Genomic DNA, 18,929 nt, shown 5'->3' on the forward strand with positions numbered 1-18,929 from the left:
AGAGGTTGTGGCGATTCAAGAAACTTGACCATTTTTTCAACTAACCGAACCAGGTAGATGGAACCGTCGACCTCCGGATTGCAAATCCAGTTTGCCAATCTTTACATCACAGGAGCATCCCCAAGCCCTGAGCCCACTGTAATTCAATTTCCAGCCACGTTGTTTTGTTTTTAATTGGTTTCCATCCGTGCGGCGCCTTCTTCCCAGGCTGAAATGAGATCCCCGGAAAGATCCCCACGTTAGTGGGGAGAGAGACCGAGTGCGCAAGACAGGGGCGAGGGCAGACGGAATGGGCAACGGGGGAAATCAAAAGTCACACGAAACGTATGGCAATTGAAAGTTTTACAGTGGGCGGATTTAAGTGCAAAATATCACGGCGCTCGCCGCGAAGCGAAACTGCCGCACCGTTTTGTTTCACCCGCCTCCCGTCCGACACCTCGGACGGTTATTCCCGACGCGTTCTCAATTTGGCCTCGGACGGAGGGGAGGATCTGTGAAACGGCGGCTAGGGTGGCGATCTCCAGCCCAGCCCTGCTTCCCTGAGGCCAATGAGAGGCGAGGAGTCTGAGCAACATCCGAAGCAACCACGGGGTAAAAAACAAACACAGGGCACGGAAATAGCAGCACCGCTTACAATCTGGGCAAAAGCAGGGGTCACCTTCACTCTTTGCAGCCGACGAGAGCCGCATTAGGACAGGACAGCGAAGATGCACGCTATGTTTCTCTGTCAAAATAATGTAAGCAATGTATGCAAACCTGATGAGATAGCTTTGCACCATCTGTCCGGATAGTTTATCGTTCAGTCACCCTCGCATGAACTCTAGCCACTGGTGTCTCTTCAAGTATCGATTCCTCGGCGACCTAATCAGTGCCGTTTGTGCAAAAGAGGGCCAATCAAACATTTGAGAATGGGATATTATGAGAACACACAGGCACACACCGGAAACTGTTCAATGCAACACAATTCGGATTTGTAAAATTGCGAACATTCTCAATCCACCAACGAGTGAAAGCCTCCCCCACACCATGTCGGTAATATTGTTTATCCACCATACCTCACCACGTTAGTTCGTCTGGGTAGGGGAGCAGGACTGTTCTCTGATACCACTCGCCAACGATGTTCATTGCGGCCAAAAATCGGACTCGGGTTACCGGGTTTCCGAGCTCGGGTTCTGGCTAACCGCGGCACCACCACTTCCACCCGTTGATTTGCAAAGCACCTAAATGTGACGGCATCTCAGGAAGCCGAAAAGGAACAGTGTGCGCATTTACTCGAGCGAGAGAGGCGCGTCAGTCAGAGGCAGCGGGAAAATAAAGGAAAGGTCTTGAGTCTGACCTTGCGACAGGGGCTGAGAGTTGGCAACGCACAGCTGGTTGGGAGGGGGGGGTTTGGGAGTTCCAAACTTTTTTGTTTATTGGGTGCAATTGTGAACAATAGCCGTATCAGACATTAATGCATCCAATCGGCATAATCATGGGTTCGCTGCAAGGTGGACCAATGACTTGGGACAGCAGAGCTGAATAGTCTGTGCAAAAGAGGTTGTCTGGGGGCTTGTCTGAGGAGTGCCTCGTTTGTGAGGAAGGGGAGCGGGGCGAGTCGAGTGTGAGCAAGTCAAGGGGTGCCCAAGACCAAGTCAGAGAGCCCTCGCCTGCGGGGTCATCCGTGGCCAACGATCGGAGCTCGCGTCTCAGGGTCCACGGCGCACTAACCATTGGCGCAACCATTCACTTGTACTTTTATAAATAGCTTAGATACCACCCTCAATATTTTAAGAGGAAGGAGACACTTTGACCTGACCAGTTTAACACCATTGTTATTCATCATCATAGGCTATCCCTCGCAATCAAGGATGATTGTCTTCCACAGAAAAGTTGGAGTATCTGTGGTTCCGAAGATGGCTGGATAGACCGATCTGTCATTGACAGATTCTGCCGGAGCTCGGGCATACACGTGTGTCCAGAGAGAGTGGGCGGGTGGAACTGGGTTAGTTAGTCGGGCTGCAGCGTGCCGTTTCTGCTTTTTTTTCGCCGCTGAGTTTCAAAATGTTTGCATCATTGAAATACGACTCCGTGTCTTCATCTGAGGTGATCCCTGGGCAAGAGTCTCCCATGAGTCCGTGTCGATGATGCACTTCTTCACGTTGGCCTTGAGGACATCCTTGAAACGCTTTCTCTGCTCTCACCTTGAACGCACGCCCCATTATGACGAGGCTCCGTCACGTCGCCACAGTATCTAAGCCAATATACAATTGCAGGACGTATGCAAGTCGAAGACAGAATTCAACAAAATGTTCAGAAGAAGCGAGTGGGCTTGGGCAGGAGGTGTCGCTCGAAGGGACGATGGCCGATAGTCAAGGTTAGCGACGGTAGAGGCAGCGCAATGAGCAGAATGTGTCCTAGAGGGACGTCCACCATGGAAATGGAGCGATAAAATGTGCCAACAATGCAGGCGCCAAGTAGATAATTACATCGCAGGCTCACGAGAGCTGCCCGACGGCTTGAGAAGCCCTTCATCCAGCAGTGGATTGATGACAGCTGACGATGATAACGATGATACAATGACGATACACGCGTACATATCGTGTGCAGCATGTTAAGTGGAAGAGGGATACCCACACCTCCGATTACCACGGATGGCTACGTACGGTGCGAAAGACGTTCAACGTACACGCATACAATTCAGAAGGTTAATTAAAAGGTGTTTGAGACTTTACTGGACGTGTCTGCAAAAGACGCACCCCGACGTCCAAGCGTGAACATTACTCAGGGTCGACTATTTTTTTATTTTCTCATCGCTTCGACGTGCGGCTCCGCGCTGATGAAGGTGGGGGCCCATGCCCAGCCCTGGTCCACGCGGAACCCTGCACCGCCAGTTCCGCCGATTTGGAAAAGTATTTTGCTCGTGAGCAGCAATTGATGAATTCCCGTCGACGTTCGACTTGGCCCGAAATTGTTACTCGGTTTCACATTTCACAGTGAAAAGGTGCAGCCCTGCAATGTCTTGCTCACACCGCCGCTAGCGGAAGGGCTTCTATCAGAGGCAGCTCTGGAGAGCCCCTCTGGAGGGTGGTTTGGCCTGCTCAGTTATCAACCGCAGACAATCAAACGGTCATCAAAAGAGTAAAAGCTAATGGTAAAGGCGCAGCAATGCAAGGACCTGCTCACTCCACTGCAGACAGAAGGGCCTCCGCTGAAGGGAGATCTAGAAAGCCCCACGAGAGGTTCCTTTGGCCTACTCTTCTACGTGGGTCAGGCATCTTAAAATAGCATGGGAGATCCCACACCTAGCCACACAGTATGCGACCTGTCGATCGACTAACTGTAGCGTACCCATTTATGCTGCAGGGTGGACAGATGGAGGCGGGGGGGGGGAACGATTTGTGAAAATGCACGGTCGTTCCAACTGCCGCGCCGAGAGATCAAAATGTAACCGGCGACGTCTGGGCCACAAGTCCATGAGTGCTGCGAACCTTGACCTCACAGCAGCATCTGCAGATAGTGTTTTGTGGTAAAATGCTTCTATCGGATCAACCAATTCCTGAGATAAATATAATACACAACATGAATATCCACTTACGCTCCGAGGACATTGGTACAACGTCAAAAACATTCTTATTGGAAGGCAATGACGAAAGCAGGTTTTTATTCATTTATCATTCCACAGCAGACGTCTGAGTGGTTATTGCTGGCCGCTACTACAGCCATCGTTTAAGTTTATTAATTTGGACTTGCTCTGCATTGCTCCATACATTATTCAGCCTCTTCTACTGTGCAGCACAACTTTGTGGCCATTAATGGGAAGACAATTACCTTCGCATGCACGCGTGGCCGCACCTGGTCAGTGGTTAATTTTGTATTTTACAGCCGCTAATTGCGAGAAGCTCTTTGCCAGACTGTGGCTCAACAGCACGGCCAACACATCCATCTCATCCGCGTTTGCACAATAAAGCAAATTTCCATCATCACATTCATTACGCCGGGCACGGGCAATATCACGCGGCGGGGTTTTGCGACTGACCTCCAAACCGCACGGCCGTGTTGTAACTGTGGTTCGTGACAAAAAAAAAAGTCCAAGTCACATCCATAAGCACTGCCAGCGGTGCTCATATCCCGTTGACGTCCCCGAGCCAGCGGTGGAAAATTTCACATTCCCATGGTGGGGGTGAGAAAGTCTACGGAGCAGGGGTGGCGGCCAACCTGTTACAGGGGCCAAACAGTACCGACGAGTTCTGCAGAGACGAGTCCACGCTGTGTATAAGTGTGTGTATATAGTGACAGTTTTCGGAACAGCACGAGAGACACTCATGATTACTTGCTACGTCTGTGATAGCACGTGCTACGTTACATGCCCCTTCGGTGGAGCCGCTTGTGGTGGATTAGAAAGCCGCGTGCGGCTTCGGGAGACGCCGATTGGCCACCGGCTGCTATAGAACAACCACTGTTGTTGACTTCCTCAAAAGTGGGACTCATTTTATCGACCCGGAAGAATGATGAGCTGAGTCCCCGCCCCACCCCCCTTAATTACGCCTCTGCTGACAAAAGGGCCTCCCCGTTAAAGGGAGCTCTAGAAAAGCCACACCCGTGGGTAGCTTGGTCTACTCTTTCATTCTGGTCAGATGGAGAATGCCGTACTGCTGTGGTGTAATGGTTCGCACACTGGACTTGAAATCCAGAGGTTGCCAGTTCGATCTTCTGGTGTGGCAGATGAAGCGATGGGCAAATCCCTGAGTCCTCCCTGTCTCTGTCTCCCCAGCGGTATATATGTGCACACCACAGTACGTGGATTGGCTACGTCGCGTGTGATGGGGTCAAGTATGAGTACTCCGACGTCTTCAAAGATGTCTGTTCAGCGTGGAAGAGTCGGCTAAATATTCTCATTCGTAAAAAATGTGTAATGTTAATAAATACATGGGTTTGATGAAACAAAGTAGTTGTACTTACATGCCCGTACTTAATTTGTGTTTCGATGATTTGCCTTCTAAACAAAATCTGACCCCAAAATCTGACCCTGTCTCGCACCCCGAGAAAGGGCACCTCGCACCTCCAAGAGGCAGAGGCAGGCCCGTCAGGGCCAGCAAGGCCTTCTCTGCTGGCCTTGAGATTGTCAGAATCAGAAAATTATATATTTTATAAAATTTCCCACTTTTTTCTCCTGATGACGATTGCTGGTGTTGCGATCGAAACGTCGTAGTTTTTTGTTATTTTGATATTTTCTTTGAACCTATCTATGTGACTTTACCGAAAGACCCAAAACTATGAATTCCTGCAGTCATGAAAGCTTTAAGTCAAGATTTAATGCTAGATGTATTTTACAAAGTTCGTTCCCATCAGTCTTTCGACGTCATTTCATTGCTACTCTCTCCCTCAGTTGCGCTGCTTCCAGTGCAGCTCATAAATTTGAGCTTTTATCCAATCAGATTTTCCACCTGTGCCGCCTTCACCTCTCCAGGTGAAAAATCGACCCTGGGGCCTTCAGAATGTCGAGTGAATCACCTCTGCTGTTGAAGCAAATGGGGACGATGTTGTTGTCATATTCTTTAACCAATCAGATTTCGAGTTTGCCATGTTGGGCGTATTCTTTGACACGCCGGAGCCTTCTAGCTGGCCTAGCCGCCTACGTCAGCATTTTTTGTGTGGCGTGATTGGAGGGCCAGTTAGCTAACTGAAGTAAAACTAGCTTGCACGTAACGTACCATCATCTATCATTCATTTAAACTTTCTTTTGAGACGTTTAGATTTTTAGATGTAGTGCTTTAGATGTTTAGTTTTGTGTTTGTGTGTGGGGAAGCCTGTTGAATCCTGATTGTGTTATTTGTGTATTACGGCATTTTTGCTTGCATGGTGGTTGTATTGAGTAAATGTGACTGGTTGTTCTTGATTTGAAGCTTTCGTGATTGCAGGAATCCATACTCTTTGGTTCTTTCGGTAAAGTCACTTAGGTATGTCCTTTGCATTGCACTCTCATGCCTTTGGATTGCACTCTCACGCCTTTGGATTGCACTCTCATACTCACATGCCCTTTGGGTTGCACCCTTTGGGTTGCACTCATGCCTTTGGATTGCACCACTCTTCGATTTCACATTAACATCATGCTAATCTCTCACATTAACATGCTAATCTCTCACATTAACATAGCCACTTCCGTGCCCTCGTCGCGGAGGCCGCTCTGTTCCTATATTACAGTTACATGCTAATTTCTCACATTAACATCACTAGCCCCGGCCACTTCTTTATGACCCTTGGGCTACACACATTTCAAACCTTTTAAAAAACAGTCTGCCTCAGCAGCAGGCCACGCTTTCCCACCTGATGACGGACGCTTGTGTTGCGCCCCAAAACGTCGTGATCTATTTCATTTTATACCCACGTGACTTTACCGAATAAACCAAAGAATATGACTGGTTGTTGTGAATTTGTTCTTGTGTCTTTGGTAATGACATTGATTTGGGCTATGCGATGTATATTTGTGATGCAGCATCCTGTCATTCTGCGTCATAGTGGTACATCCTTGATGGTTTCAGTCACCATGTATTCATGTCTCTGCAATTCGTGTATTGTAACTCTCATCGGTGTTGAGCCTCGTGTTAAATCACTTTATTCCACTCGATAAAGGTTACTGTCACTGTGAATATGGGGTGATTACATCAAATGGCAATAGCCTATAGCCCTAGTGTCATGATGAGGTTATTCGAAGGCGGTTTAATTGCACTGAAGGCCTTAGTGTAAAATGCACGGCCCGCCACTGCCAGGAGGTGCGTGCCACCCTAGGTTCAGGAGCCGCTGCTCGAGACAACCTCTCGTGGAAGCCCTTCAACCGGTAGCAGCGTGAGCCGGCAATTTCAGGGCTGCACCTTTAACCTCACTCTGTGTCATCAAATTAAAAAGTCACAACTGAGCATTATAAGCGGCGCTTATCTCCATTGGCAGCTTTGATGCGGAGGCGAAAGTCCCAAGTGTTGGTCTCAGATGCCACGATGCTCCCCATGCAAATGGTAACCTCTAAAAATACATTGTTTCCGCATTGGGACTTCTTCAAGGTCCTTTGCAGACGAGTTATAGGGGTTAAAACCAGTTCTGGTCTATGCATGGCGCGCATTGTAATGGAACGAAAGCTGAAAACATCCTTGTCGTTGCAGAGTGCGCGATGTAAAATTCAGATCCATCTCTACCCAGAGATAACTATGACAAATAAAACAACACAAAGACTGTTAACCGTGCCTGTGTGCTACCGCAGACTCAGCATCACCAAATAATTCAGTATTAACTCGAGGGTGATGGGAAAGCCGCGTGGTGCGGCGATGGACGCAGCAGCGAGCGGGTCCGGGGAGAATTGTCAACGGCGGACGTACACCCGAACAAAAAAACTAAACAAGAAGACAATCTTCATCACGTGATGCCCATTCACACGAAGCGCTGCACTAAGTACAAATGATGTAGGTTAGGCTCAGGTGATGAGCGTTCAAAAGGCGTTAAACGCAATATCTGTTCAACGTGAATTTTTCAAAGGTTTCCAGGAATGGCGTTTGTCAGGTTGGTGCCAAGGACATTTCCTCGTTCCTGTCGGGGCCTCCACGTTCAACAACATGCAAATTCCGCCCCGTAAGCTCACGAGACAGGAAACGCGTGCCGCTGTGGGAAGAGACATTTCTCGTCACACCGCTGCGATCGTGTGAGGGCCTCTATGAGAGAGAGAGCCCTACTAGGGACCCCCCCCCTAGAGGTGATTTTGTCCACTCTGCCACACTGGCCAGACGTACTGTTGGAGTTCGCGGTGTCTCTCTGCAACGTGGGCCGCGCGGATTTTTCTCCGGGGTCCTCCGGTTTTTCTCTCCACTTTTAGAATCAACGTCACGCGTTTAAGCATATATTGGCTGCTGCTATAAATTGCCACGTGACGATAAGCCACTTCGTTGCGCTATCATTTGTGGCCAGGTCGCCTCTGAAAAAGAGCTACATAGCTCAGTGGAGCCTTACCTGGTAAAAGAAAAAGTTTAGTACTTGGAAGAAGTGGTCATAACCTACAATTATTGTTTCGTGCTAATTTTTTTACACATGTTATTGTTTTAATTGCCTTCGAAGTTTTATGTTTGATTAAGAATACCCTAGTGCCCAAGGTAATACATGGTGGGTGGACGAAGTCTGGCACTTTTAACATCTAAACTGAAAACTAATTTCTTTAGAACTGCTCTTTGTGTTTAGTTTGTTGTCCTTCCCCCCCCCCCGCACCTCCGACTAGCATGGTTGCCTACATATGGTGCGAAAGAAGTTCACCATCCCGTACACACAAGAATCGTAGTCTCAATAAACCAGGACTGCCAAAAGATTTTCAGACGCCTGGGACAAAACACCAGATGAGGCCTCCTCTGAGCCCCCCCCCCACTGCTCTTTTGAGACTCCCTCGGATCTGAGGCCCAGGGCAAGATGTCTCACCTGCATCCCTCCTCCCCCCTCCTCCGAGGCTGCATTGGGATACTTGGCCATTTCTATTACGGAGCGTTGGGCTACTACACCACGTGGAGTCCCCGCATTAATTCCAAGCGTACGTAGGGCAGAACAACACAAAATCTCCGGACTGATAACACCCAAGAATTCCTCCGTGCATACCGCCTTCTTGTCCTGGCCCAACTCGCAGCTGGAGTGCGCGAGGCTTGCTATTTCACAAGCAGACTCCCATCCGAGCAGGAACCAGTTTCGACCCGGCTTTGCTTACGAGACCTGGCGCAATCAGTGTGATGCGATCGCACAGTCCGGCGCATTTATCACACGTAGGTTACTCTCGTGACGTGCGCGGTTAGGAAGCTGCGCGCACACCACACAGCGCTGCCGTGCCATGCTGGGACCCACTTTCTGACCTTTCCAGCATCCTCGTAATCATCCTAAGTGGCCTCACAACAGCGCCACAGCACGGATTACGGCTGATGGGCGGTGGGGGAGAAATGATTCTTAAACTCGTGAAACATTAACGAGCCGTTTTGGTTAACACGGGCAGCATCCAGCTTGCAAGCACAAGGTGGCAATGCAGCCTGCGTTCATTATTAATGCAGATGCCACTTTCCAACCTGGGAGCCCCCAACCTTGCCATCCCAAATAACAGCCTTTGAGATCCGCACGTGAACACGTGATTACATGCACCGTATATATGCGTGTTCACGTGCAGAAAAGCAAGCTGCACCCCCCCCACCCCAAAACATTGTGGTAATTTGATTATTTTTTAAATGTCCGTTCTAATCGAGAAGACAGTAATGCTACGGAGGACAGCAGTCTTGCGTAAGAATGTTACGAACGCGCCGCTGTACAACGGAAAGAGGATGCGCTGCGGAAGATGATTCTCAATGGCCGGCGGCATCTTCTCTCCTCTGGGTTTGTCCCTGTGACGCTACGGAGAGAACCCTTCTTCAGGAAGGTGACGTCCAAAAACTCGACCATGAATCACGTCTCCCGGAAGACGAGTGCATGTACCGGATTAAAATACATGCTGACCCCCACCCAAAATCATCTTTAAAATACAGGAGGATAAAAAGTGCATCTTGTGAGCCGCAGAGAGAATACGGTCGATGGGTGCTTGGCTGTGCATGAGACGTCGGTGGATTAGAGAAAATAGTGGCGGCTAGCGGTGGTGCAGCGGTTAGCGCGCTGCGCTTTGAACCCGGCGACCCGAGTTCGATTCCCGCTCATGGCCAACACCAGTGACGATTATCTAAACCGGTCCTGGGCCTCCTCCCCTCCATCGACTCAAATGTGTACCTGGTGCGATGTGTACAAATATTGCCACTAGGGAGACAAAGGCGGCCGGGCGTGATGCTGGCCACCCACGTGTGCCGTGCTGGCCTTCAATTATGTGCTCGCTAACAGCACTTGCCCCAAACGTCTGTTAAAGGCTATACGGTGGATCTTTGTCTTTGTTAGAGAACATATGCCGCAGGTCAATGAGGTAATTCAAAGTCTTGAGAAAAGTGAGTGTGGCTTGGGCAGGAGATGTCACTAGAAGGGCGGATGGCCGTTGGGGGTTCAAGAAGAGGAACAAAGTGGCCAGCCAAGGGACAAAACTCGTCCCAAGGTCACACCGAGGAGGATGGAGCGATGGAATCAGTTCGCGTGCAGGTGGCTGGGTAGATTTTCACGTCGCAGGAATCGTCGCGAGAGGCGGTGCGGCGGCTTGGGGGAGGCTTCATCCAGCAGTGGAATGACCACGGCCGGTGACGATGATGACAATGAGCAGTCTGAGGACTCAAGAGGCAACAGCTCTTGCAGGACAAGTCACGAGCTGAGCGGCGTCTGTCGCAGGCAGGGTTAACAAAACAACACGGTGTGCCGGGAGGCTCCGGTTCGTCTGTGTTTAGCCCGGCGCAGCTCCTCGCTCTCTCTCAGCCACGAGCCAAACGGCAACACAGGAAGTCGAATCTCCTCAAACTAAGAGCTCCCAGCATGCAGTGGTGGTGCCAGCCCATTTGGGAGCCCCTGGCATAAATTGTTTTTGGCAGCCCCCTCTTATGGTGGAACTCCCGCTGAGGGGACGGAAGATAATACAAACAAGAGGTTAAGAGATGCGGTGCGGTGAGAGAAAAGTAGGGAAGTATGAACCAAAGACTGAGATGCAGTGAGATGAGAGACATACAGATGAGACAGCCATGCTGCGAAATGACAGATGCAGGTTTGAGATGTAGTTGCTGAATTACAAACGATACGGGGATGGTAGAGATTAATTTGGGTTTTATGTTGATTAGCTTGTTATAATGTATTGGAGGGCCACAGGACAGACCCAGCAATACAATTAGACCTCACATTTTGAGGCGCCCAATGTTTTCATGAATTCAGGGCCCCCCTCGCTTCCTTTGAGCCTCTTGGGGCCACTCCGCCCTCGCTTACTTTGCTTCTGCCTCATGCGGCAACTGCCTACGCGGAGCGATATTGCCAGATCAGTCACAGCCGTACGAACCGCGGCGCGCCCACGTCGCCTGCTCGCTCTCCTCCTCCTCCTCGCCTTGCTGATATATTATTTTCAGAGAGATTTGCTCCGTGGGAAATGTACATTTCTTATGATTTGAATAATTTATGGAGACACAATGAAAGTAGGAGGGGGGTAGTGGGCGGGGGGGGACGGCGGTTGGCAGGAAGAACGCTTAAGAAGCAGCGAAATCCTAAGCACGGTCCCAAATGTATTATTTTAAGTAAGTATATGGTTTATCAATGCCAGCTCTCTCTCTCCCCATCATTCTTCCCCACCTCCCCGCCCCGCTCCCGCTCCATCTCCCTGGCCCGTCCTTCTCTGCTCCTGCCTTCCCTCTCTCGTAGAAATGCAAATTCCGCGGGTGAGCATTAAGTGCGGCTGCGAAGAGCGATGGACCGCAGCGTCTCCGTATGGACCGCGACGGCGATGCCATTGACGACGCTCGACTGCTCGGTTTCATATCCCGTTCTCCCCTCCTCTTGATTGCTTGCAGATTTGCCCATGCGTTGCGTGTACACGCAGAGCCCTCCTGTCAACCTCCGCCACGCACCATGCAGATCGTGGAGGTTACTACGGCCACGCTTTGCCACGCTCGTCAATGCGGGTTGCAGCAGGCGGTGAGAATAGAGTTGGCAGCATAGAAGTACAGCACAACAATGGGCTTTGTTGCACTGCCCTCGAATGACAATGCGGCCCTGCAGCCTATAACCCCAGTTTTATGCATGGTGGTTGCACAGCCCAGCACTACGCAGGCTGAACCCTACTTAGTTTATGAATGCTGTTGAGCTCTGCAAGTGCATACCAGGTCAATTATTACAAAATTAAATACAAATTCGTAAACAATTTCTAACGAGTAAAAATGTTCGACTTCTGCTCAGCGGCAAGGATCTATGGTGAGATGTGTTATCTAAAATGGCACAAGCAATGCTTACCTTGCCTAGGAGTATGCTACGTATGTGTTATTTGCATTGCTAATGGTCCAGATTAACGCCGGAGTGGCAGCCAAAGCAATGGAAATGCGTCCGAGAGGGCGTCCACCGATGAGATGGAGCGACGGCATCAGTTCGTGCGCAAGTGCTCGGTGGACTATTGCATCGCAGGATCATGGCGAGTGACGGGGGGAGGCCTTCGTCCAGCAGTGGATGGCTGATGACAATGACATTATGCGCTACACTTGTAACCATCACAGTGTCCACAACAACACTGATTTGAAAGAAGAAAAAATGAAATAAACCCACCCCAAATGTGCATTATTTATTCAGTGCAGCGTCGTCAGTTCATGCATAATCCTCCCAATCCATGGACGCGATTAAATTGCAAAAGAGCACAGGTGCACATCCATTTGCTACAGCGGAGGCTAATTGGTCACGAAGAGACACAAGGAAATTAATGGGTCTGCAAAGCTGTGTCGGAGGCATCGCACATTGTTATGCCAAACCGTACTCTTCATCTGTGTTCAGGAATCATTTAAAAGCTTTCTATAGATGCACGGGCCCATGTACCGACCCAGATGATCAATAACACTCATCCCTACAGAGACCCGAATGACCAACCGCATCATATAGCTTACTACGTCCACCATCGTGTTATTTAATTCGCTGCAATTGTGAGCAGGGTGGCTGCCGTTTATCAAGATGGCGTTGAATTTGAGGGGTGGCAAGAACTTGCAGTTACTAAGTCGCAAATCAGACTCTCGCTGGGGACAGTTTTTAAGGACAATAATTGGAAAAGTCGGATTTGCGAACATCTATAGAAAATGCGAGTTGCGCCATGCCCATTTGGTCAAGCGGATACGTGATGGTCGGATAAGCAACATTTGACTTTACATTGCACGGGTCAGAGCGGGTTAAATTGTCCAAGCCTTGTCCTGAAGAGAAAAAACTATCTCCAAACCTACAAGCAGAATTCATACTGGAATAAAAAATTCCTCGGTACGGGTTGGAAGAGCTTTGCGAGAAACTGCAAGGCATCACTTTTGATGGCATGTGAGACCCGATTGTTAACAAGGCTAAGAAGAGGCTTTGCTCTCGGCTCCGCGAAGCGGGCACTTTTCAGAAGTGGCGTTAACGCTCTACGACAGGTGAAGAGGGAGGAGGCGTAGTGTGGGAACAGGCGTAACCCGGATTCCCCGTGTCAGTGTGGGACATCTCAGGTGGCATAGCGCGGTTGGCATGGGTCCTGGTGCGAGGAATGACACTTGGCCCTCCCCCAGTCGAATATTCCCCCTCTTGGAGCTGAGCACCTGGGCACCTCGGGCCAGTGGGCCCTGGTGCGGTTGCACCGCCTGTGCGCTCAAAGGCCACGCACACGACGCGACCCAGGCGGCAAGGCGGGCGGCGACCACCATCGTAACGGTCGCACCGGCGCGTCCGCTCGCGCCATCGATCACCGTGCGCGTCACGCGTCGCGTCGACTACAAGCCCCGTCTTCACCGCCACCACCACTGGCCCTGGTCCACCCTGCTCTGTCTGTGGTGACCCCGGCAATGCAGCAAACAGCACGGGCACAGACATCACGGCGACGAGACCTCAAAGCGAAAGACACGATGCAGAGTGGACAGGAACTTGCAGCGATGTCCTGAAAGTCCTGATTTGAGTACGTTTAGCGGGCGGAGACGTAAAAATCAACATTAAGCAGCGTCGAGCTGCATTCATGTATGCCGTCATAAAAAAATTTACGGTTTCACCAGCGGCACAGCGTGGTTGGCATGGGCCCTGGCGCACGGAATAAAATCGCCCCCATCCCGCCCCCTCCCCTCTCCGTAGCCCCCCCGCGCTTTGGCCCCTCCAACCCATGGGGCCCAGGGCAGTTGCACCGCCCTGCACCAGGGAGAGTCACGCCGTTGCATCATTGCAGAAGAGTGTACCTGCAGCATACGGTCTAAAGAGCGTATCAGCCAGGCTCGTGTTTTAATATCCTGGTGAGATAAGCGAGGGGTTTTTGTTATATTTTGTCGCATGCGTGTCAGCGAACGCACAGGCTGCATTCTGCAGTGACGCGGAGCGGGGTGGGGGGTTATTGCCACAGATAACAAAAGAGCAGCCTTCTTGCGAATTGTCTTCGGGTGGCCACAGGTGACATGAGGAAACTCGGCCACACAAACAGGCACGCGAGCTATCTCTTATACCCCCCACTCCCACTTCCCCCCGTGGACATTCACCATTTGCTTTGGGGACAATTGCTCTGACAGCACTTTTAGACGAGAGGAGCCATCAATCAGCCCAACTTTAGTTATTTCTATCACTTAGAAATGTTCCTAAATTTGACAGTGACGGAGGCTCACGGTGATCGGACGTTTATCAACGACGGCTTCTGTACGTCACAGGAGCTTATTGCTTGCAAATCGACAGATGGTATGCGGACTTAGTCGATATGAAGGGATGGTAGGTTATACAGCCCCGCGGCCAATGCAAATACAATGTGCCACTTCTCGGCACTATCCCTACCAATGTGCATGAGCGGCAAGTATTAAGGTCACTTGCCAAAATACGCCATCTGCTCGCGAGGGCATTAAAGACAAACCCTGTGGCATCTTTTCCAAACAAACAGCAATGTGTGTTGTTGGTATAAGCCAATTATTAAATCTGACAATTACCCACACCCCAATAACAACGCCCTTTCAAAAAGCTGTGGGTTAGCCTACAAATCAAAATAAACAGTCTAACTTAACAATTAAAGTAATTGACAGCAGTATTTTCACAATTATACGACGTGTATTCTGTCTAGATTTGAAGCTTTCGTGACTGCAAGGATTCATACTCTTTGGTTATTTCGGTAAAGACACGTAGGTAAAAATTTAAATAAATGAAAACAACTAAATTCAATCACGACGTTTCGGGCGCAACACAAGCGTCCGTCATCAGGCGGGAAAGCGTGGCCTACTGCTGATGCAGACTGTTTTAATTTTATTTTTACCGACGTGACTTTACCGAAAAACCAAAGAAGACGTGTATTCTTTCGTGATTAATTTGTGCGGCAACCATGTATTGGTTCGAAATCCAGCTGATGGCTTCACGAGACGGCGATTGAGGCAGTTAATGTATTGCACAGTCAGAATAATTGGACAACTATGGCAGGATAGATTCCCACCCCACTAGGTACGATGAACTGTTGGCTCAATTGTTGGTAGCGATTACCTATTTAGGTCAGAATGGCACACTTTGAGATTTATTTGGTGTGCCCAGCCCCATCACATGTGCCATCCCTCCCATGCCATCTGCCAATGTTAGGCACACCACAGCATGTACTCATTTCTGATCGAGTCAACCTACAGGAGGTTCAGGTCAGGTTTAAACACTGAATTATCAATGTGTTTGGACTGCTGACCATCATGGCCAAGACCTTAACCGGGGTGGCTGAGCTTGTAAGACAAATACACACAGACAGACGCAACACCTGAGTGTTTGCCACTGAGAAGTACTGGTGATATAATCAGAAAATGTGTGCCAGGATAGCCACAGGCAGGTCCGAATGGAGGGTCACAGGACAGACCCAGACATTGTGGGTTTTATAACAAGCCAGGGTGAATGGCAATTACATCACCTGTAATTCCAACCGTGCCAAGTCTTATTTTAATAATTCACCAAACGACTGCCAGAAAATAACACGCACATCGATACAATAACATCCCCAAGTTTCCGATTTAAGCGTATAAACAATAAACTCAAAAGCGCTATTCTGGAAGCATACACGCACGGGTGTGTGTGTGTATATACAAAAGGACATACACACAGACCCTTGGGCACAACCGCTGGCACCCAACGCCAAATGATAACGGGCGCTACTGCAGACGAGCGCTGTGGTTGTTGCGTGGTCAGTACCACGCCCGGCCGCTTTTGTATCTCCCGTGCTGCCAATGTGAACACACAGCGCCAAGGTACTATATATATAACTCATTAAAGGCCGAGATAGAACACAAGTTCTCGACACAACTCAGATGGCACACGGTTCGTCGCCCAAGGCGCTGAACCACCGCGAATAGAGCCCAACTGCACGTTGCCCCGCACCTCCGATTAATTCGCACGGTTGGCTACGTACGGTGCGAAAGAAGTGCAACATACGTAGAGGATTTGCTCAGCGTTACGTTGTTTATTTCTTCTTATCGCAGAGCCTTTTGGCTTGCGCAGAATTCCGGCTTGACCGCGTGGCCGCGTAAAACCAAACTCGGTCCGCTCACCTGTGACATCTGCGGGCGGAGGTTGATCTCCTTGAGGTTGATGGACTCCGGGTTGAGGTTGTGCAGCAGCTGGCATAGTAAGACTCCATCTCTGAGCGCTTGGGCCAGATCAAAGACCTCGTCGGAGCGGGTGACTCGATGGCTCACGGGAAGGACCTTGCAGTCGATGAGCCATCGGCAGCATTGCCTCCACTCCTCCATGCTGGCCAGCGTGCGATGATGATGCTGATGGTGGTGGTGCTGGTGGAGGAGGAGGGGATGGAGATGTCGGGAAGGAGGGAGGCTGGCAGGGGGGGGGGAGGGTGATTGATGGGATGAGTTAAGAAAAGTTTAACGGATGATGACGCGAAACTGCGACTCGCGTTCGTCTGCACCACACCCGAGCCCCCTTCGACGCAGTTAATTAGTGGAAGTCTTCTTCTCGCGTTTGTTGAGGGGGGGGGTCTTGCGTCTGTCGACGGTGCGCGTTATAGATTGAGTGTTGGTGTTCAGCGTTGAGCTTGCGGTCAGTCTTGCGGGGCGAGTAAGATGTTGTGTCACTGCGGTTGAGTGCAGCGCAGCAAGTGGGACCGCGAAATGTTTTCCCGAACAAAAAAAGTTTGCGCTTTTTGCCGAGTCCAAACCCGGACGAGCGCAGCTTTGCGTCCAAGTCTTCAGCGCATCCCGTTCGTCGTAGTCGACTCCCGGTGATGGGTCGTCGATGAACAAATACAAGGGAGAATCAGAGAAATCCTCCAAATGTTGAAGTTCACTCTTCTCGCGGTTGTGTCCCGAGCGAGCACTCGCAAAGACTGCTGCAGTGAGCGCGCGTGTTGTGTGTGTGGTGTCGTGTGGTGTGTGTTGTGTGTGTGGTGTTGTGTGTGTGTTGTGTGGGTGGTGTGTGGTGTGGTGTGTGTGTGTGTGGTGTGGGTTGCGTGTGGTGTGGGTGTGTTGTGTGTATGGTTTGTGTGTGTGGTTTGTGTGTGTGGTGTGTGATGTTGGTGGTGTTGTGTGTGGTGTGTGTTGTGGGGGTGGTGTGTGTTGTGTGTGGGTGGTGTGTGTTGTGTGTGGGTGGTGTGTGTTGTGTGTGTGTGGTGTGTGTGGTATTGTGTGGTGTGTGGCGTGTTGGGGCAGGCTGTAAGTAGATCTAAACAAGCTTGCCTGTTAGTCCACACACACACACTGCGGCTTCCTCCTGAAGTCCACTTTCCCGTGGCAAGAAGCAGCAGCAGGCGGAATGAGTTATTCACGCGCACGGGAAGATCTTCTTCTCCTGCTCGCACGGAAAGCGGCACGGGCGAGACGAGGCGGCGAGACGGCCTCCCGATCTCTCCGGGCGCCTTTATGACCGGCGCATCGTCGCCGAGGAGAGCGGCGACGATGAAAGCGAGGAGGAGGAGGCAAGAGTCATGTCGAGAAGAAGTGATGTCGCTCTTGCCGGAGTGAGTTGGCGGTGGCGCGTGGCTGGATGTGCCGCTAGCAGCACTTGCCCCAACACTCTGAGTCTATGCGGGGTGGGTGGTGGTGGTCTTTGTCTATGGGTGGATGATGGCTGAGAGAGCAAGACAACCACAACTGTACTGCAGAACCATCACCAACAGCGGCGGCAGCAGCGGCGGCACTTGGATCGCATCTCTCCAGACTGGGCGGGAGAGTGGGTGGAGGATGGGGGAGCGGGGAGGGTGGGGGGAGAGTTGGGGGGAGGTGGGGGCTGTGGTGGGGGGGAGGTGGTGGGGGGTGTGGGTGGAGGGGGAGGGCGTGGGGGGTGTGGGGAGGGAGGTGGGGGGTGTGGGGAGGGGGTGTGGGGGGGGGGTGCTTCCCTCTGCAGGGCGAGGGACAACGCCAGGGACGAGGGGTGGTGGTGGTGGTGGGAGCGGCGTCACGGCACGGAGCGGCAAATCAAGAGCGGAGTCTGCAATGACGATGGAAGCGAGGGGGGGGGGGCGCCCCCACCGATCATCATCGTCGCTCGCTCCGCAGTTGCTGGCAACGCGTCTCCGTCTCTCCCCCCCCCCCCCGTTGGTGTTGGGTGGGGAGCGGTGGCGCAGCGGTTAGCGCGCTGCGCCGACGAAACCCCGCACGGGGCCAACCCCGAGTTGGTTGGATTCTCGGCTCACGGTCACCAGCACCGGGCGGACGATTGTCGAAGCGAGGTCCTGGGCCTCCCCGAGGTCGACTCAGCCTTAAATAAGTGCACGGGGCATTGTGTGTGAACGTCGCCACGAGGGAGACAAAGGCGGCCCCGAGGTGGTGCTGGCCACCAAGCGTGTGGACCTCAATAGAAGCTAGCGAACAGCATTTGCCCCAACAGTCTCATTGTGTAAAGGCGAGACGTCTGTGATGCACGTCTATAATGGTAAACACGTTTGTGTATTTGTGCCCGTACCGTGTCTCTTGCGTGTATTTTGTAGGCGCGTGATACGAAGGACAATCATTAGAAGTGAGGCAGTGAAGATTTGCCACCTGAGTTCGATCCCTAACCACAGCCAACGCCAGTGGCACCCGACTCCCCTTCAACCAGCGCTGACCAGCCTGGTGAAGTATGGACATCACCGACAGCAGAACGTGGGGAGGGGTTTTTTGTTTGTTAAATCCTTATTTAAATCTATAGGGTTATGAATTATTGAATCCGTGTTCCATCAGCAACACACAGACGGTTGTGAGTTATGTAAATGCTATGATATGCAGTATTTGAACGGCCTAGAAAGATGCAATTTGACACTCAGTCGATGCTTACTCATAGAAACAATTTACACAATACTGTATATCAATTTAAGAGCAAGACTTGTAAAAAAAAATGCATTCAGTGCCAAATCTTCGTGATAT

General features: G+C 50.9%; 1 protein-coding gene across 7 annotated transcripts in view; it reads right to left on the minus strand.

Moving 5' to 3' along the window:
* The window catches only part of VAV2 (vav guanine nucleotide exchange factor 2), a 221,975-nt gene extending 204,223 nt beyond the window's left edge, over positions 1 to 17,752 (minus strand). For 6 of the 7 annotated variants that reach the window (XM_078878060.1, XM_078878059.1, XM_078878063.1 and 3 more), the window contains exon 1: positions 16,125 to 17,752. In XM_078878060.1, the coding sequence (XP_078734186.1) occupies positions 16,125 to 16,325 (201 nt within the window). In that variant the 5' untranslated portion in view covers positions 16,326 to 17,752. The remainder of the gene's footprint in view (positions 1 to 16,124) is intronic. The other variant, XM_078878062.1, reaches the window with a different exon arrangement.
* Between the last annotated feature and the right edge of the window lie 1,177 nt (positions 17,753 to 18,929).

The sequence above is a fragment of the Lampetra fluviatilis genome, chromosome 49 (genome assembly GCF_964198595.1).
Source record: "Lampetra fluviatilis chromosome 49, kcLamFluv1.1, whole genome shotgun sequence".
In the NCBI taxonomy this organism is placed as follows: Eukaryota; Metazoa; Chordata; class Hyperoartia; order Petromyzontiformes; family Petromyzontidae; genus Lampetra; species Lampetra fluviatilis.